Source organism: Gavialis gangeticus, unplaced genomic scaffold (assembly GCF_001723915.1).
Source record: "Gavialis gangeticus isolate Ggan-Ray unplaced genomic scaffold, GavGan_comp1, whole genome shotgun sequence".
NCBI lineage: Eukaryota > Metazoa > Chordata > Crocodylia > Gavialidae > Gavialis > Gavialis gangeticus.
In genome coordinates, this window is record NW_017729026.1 from 43698734 (window position 1) to 43702069 (window position 3336).

The 3336-nt window shown below is 44.3% G+C and overlaps 1 protein-coding gene across 1 annotated transcript in view; it reads right to left on the reverse strand.

Moving 5' to 3' along the window:
* KLHL32 (kelch like family member 32) overlaps nt 1-3336 on the reverse strand; it is a 275399-nt gene that overhangs the window by 197213 nt on the left and 74850 nt on the right. Inside the window, exon 2 of the mRNA XM_019520185.1 lies at nt 1842-1929. Coding sequence (XP_019375730.1) covers nt 1842-1864 — 23 coding nt within the window. The 5' untranslated portion in view covers nt 1865-1929. The remainder of the gene's footprint in view (nt 1-1841; nt 1930-3336) is intronic.

Genomic DNA, 3336 nt, shown 5'->3' on the forward strand with positions numbered 1-3336 from the left:
CTAACTGGCAATTCTGTTGCTGATGCATGAAGAACAACCAAACACAGCATGCTCATCTTTCAGCTTCCCTCTCCCCTTCTAATAGGAACGAAACATGGCTTTTTTTTTTTGGCCATAAATTAGGCATATAAGAAAACTGAAAAAATAAAAAAGGGTGCATATATTTTCCATGCAGCAAGGTCAACTTTTATGGTTAGTCTGACCGGGCATTTATACACATGCTCTGAGAGGGGGTGGGGGCACTTAATTGAGTCAGCTCCGATGTGCTATGTTGGAGCAGCTTCACTGCACATGTTTAGACACCCATTATAACCAAAGCCATGTCCTTTTTTGGAAGGAGACAAGAAATTTAACCCCAAAAAATGCAATTTGAGGTTTCCCTAAACTGTTGACAAAATTTGGGAGATGGATTCACAATACTGTTTAAGGAGGAGTAGAAGATACCACTATCATGACTTCCCCTGTTTTTATCTAACAGCAGAGGTTTAGGACAGTCACCCAGGATATGAGAGGTCTTCAATTTCCACCTTTGCCAAAGAGGGTATGAATCAAAGTCTTCAAGACATCTAATTCCCATGAACAACTGCTCTAACCATAGGGTATTCTAAGGCAAGTCTACCTTTGTTACCTCTTGTTGGAGCTGATCTACTTTCCCCACAATACTTAAATATTCACTGAGAGACTCTCCCTGTTCAACAACTGTTCAATTATGTATACAAAGTAAAACAGAGATTCTTCCCCTTCTCCTTCCTTCCCCCACTCCCTTCCCAACAGCCATAACTAGACAGCATTCTTGTTGGAAGTGGGAGATGCAAGACAAATTCACTCAGGCAAAAAAATGCAACTTTAAAAAAAAAGAAAAATGCATCTCAAACCAAATAAACTTCTTTTTTCCAAATTTTCAGTTTGATGGTCAAGCAGAAAATTCAGTATTTGGACATGCCTAATTATAATTACATGTATAGTTAGACAGTAAGCGCCTATTTGTGGCACTTAAAATCAGAAAAACTGATTCATGGATGCTCTACAAAGTAGCCCTAAATCAGCAGAGCAGGGCAGTTCATGATTCCTCTTGCATGAAAGGATCTGCAGGTGTTGAGGGCATGGGAAAGAAAAAGAGAGTACAGCGCAGATGCTGCTGAATCTGGCAGATACTCAGCTCCCAGATCATCCCCTGGGGACTACAGTCAGTAAATGTATAGCATTTTTTGCACAACTGTTCCCAAAATGAATTAAACAAGAACTGCCTTAAGTCAAGGAGACAGTGAGCAATACAAATAAGGGAAAGGGCCAAGGTGGCAAATGAATGAAGAATGATAAAAATGACAATAAGAGACTTCATGAGGGTAGGAAGACGGTGCCTACAAATATAACTTCCTTGAAGCCATTCATTGTTCAAGGAAGAATTTGTTCTTGACTGCATGACTGCATGAAAATTTGCCCAAAACCCCTGCCATTAACCACCAGCGGAGCTGCATCATGGCAAAATCCTGATCGATTCCACAAGTGTAGATCAGGGATTTCTTTGCCTACATACTGGGCATGCAAGGCCATCATCAGCTGACTACTGACTACCAGAATCAGAAAAATACCAGCATAGGCAAGAACTTAAAGGATGAAGGGAAATAACTGGAAGCTGGAAGAGATTGCTGACTCACATACAACATATTAAGCTATTGCTACTGGTAACATTAACACATATAGTAATCTAATGCAAGTTACAATTTAGAGACATGCTGACAAAAGTGTTCATTTCAGTCATTCATCACATACCAGCTGATGCTTCAATGAATATCATGCTAAATGAGAATGACTCCCAGAACGGTTATTAAGTACCATACCTGAGGCACCTCTCAGATGGCATCCTTCAGTTTATTCTTCTGACTCACCAAATTTAAAGCCTTGTGGTAGAAACAGCAAGCATTCCCACTAGCAAAAAAAAAAAAAAGGAGAGAGATATGAAAATTAGACCATCTCATCCTTAGAGGTAGTCTCTTCTTTCCTTCCTCAGCAGTTTCCACATAAAATCTTAGCAACAATACCAGTCCCTACACTTGAAGGTATGGTTTTGTCCCATAAACTTAGTGACAAGTCAAACTCAATATACTATATTTTCTCACATACAACGCATGGCATAATATAATATGTTTTCAAAAGGAAGAATGAAGGTAAAAAAGATTTTTTTCCGGAGTTATGGCTGCATATGAAAGGGAAGTAGCCTAAGCTTCAGACGACTCACCCTCCCTTTCCTGCTTTACTAAAGCTGAAACCCTAGCTGTGGCTGAAGACTAGTCTTCATAGTTGGATCTATGATTCTGAAAAGAGCTAAAGGATGTCCAAAGCTGTGAAATAGAAGAAGAAAGACCAGGAACAGCTAGCAGACAGCAAAACTGCCTTAAGAAAGGTTAGCTCAGGGGCAGGCAAAATATAGCCTGCGGGCCAGATTCAGCCCTCCAAGCCACTCTATCCAGCCCATGGGCCCCTAAAAATTTTAGAAAATAAATTTTTATCAGTCCCTGGCTGCCTGTCAAAGATGACAGGCAGCCAGCAGCAGCAGGACCGAGGGGAAGCCAGCGGCAGGACCCAGCTGCTGAGCAGCAAAGCTGGCCCAGCTCCACCCCACCCCCAGGCCTCTGCCCTGCTCCAACCCCAGCCCTCAACCAGAAGCCTCTGCGGCTTTGGGCCTCATGGACCTGGGGCTGTTCCCTGCCTCCCTCCATCCATGTGGAAAGTAAGATAAGATCAGACAGAGGGAGGGGGGGGAAACCACTGTGATCAGCTCAGCAGGTGGGAGCTGCATGCTGCTGGCCAGGCTGGACTGGAGCCAGAGTGGGAAGCAGCAGGCAGGGGGGTGGAGGGAAGCAGGGGTGGTGGTGGGGCTGTGGGAAGCAGGAGAAGCATAGGGAGCAATGCAGAGAGCAGCAGCAGGGCTGTGGGAAGCAGCAGCAGTAGTGCAGGCAGAAGCAGGGGGAGCAGCCAGAAGGCCATGGCAAGTGGCAGCAGTACAGGGACCAGCAGAGGCCTATAATTACTCAGGTCCTCCTTCCTCCCCTTCTTGAAAATACAAAAAATATTTAGATCATTTGAAGCAATACAACATACCACACGAACCATTCATAGTTTCATAGTTTCATAGATTAAGGGTCGGAAGGGACCTAGTAGATCTTCTAGCCCGACCCCCCGCCAGGGCGGGAGAACAACAAAAACCCCAAAAACAAGAAACAGGACTCAAATGAGTCCAGCCAGGTAGGCATCCAGCCTCTTCTTAAAGACCCCCAGGGTAGGGGCCAGCACCACTTCCCTTGGAAGTTGGTTCCAGCTCCTAGCCGCCCTAAC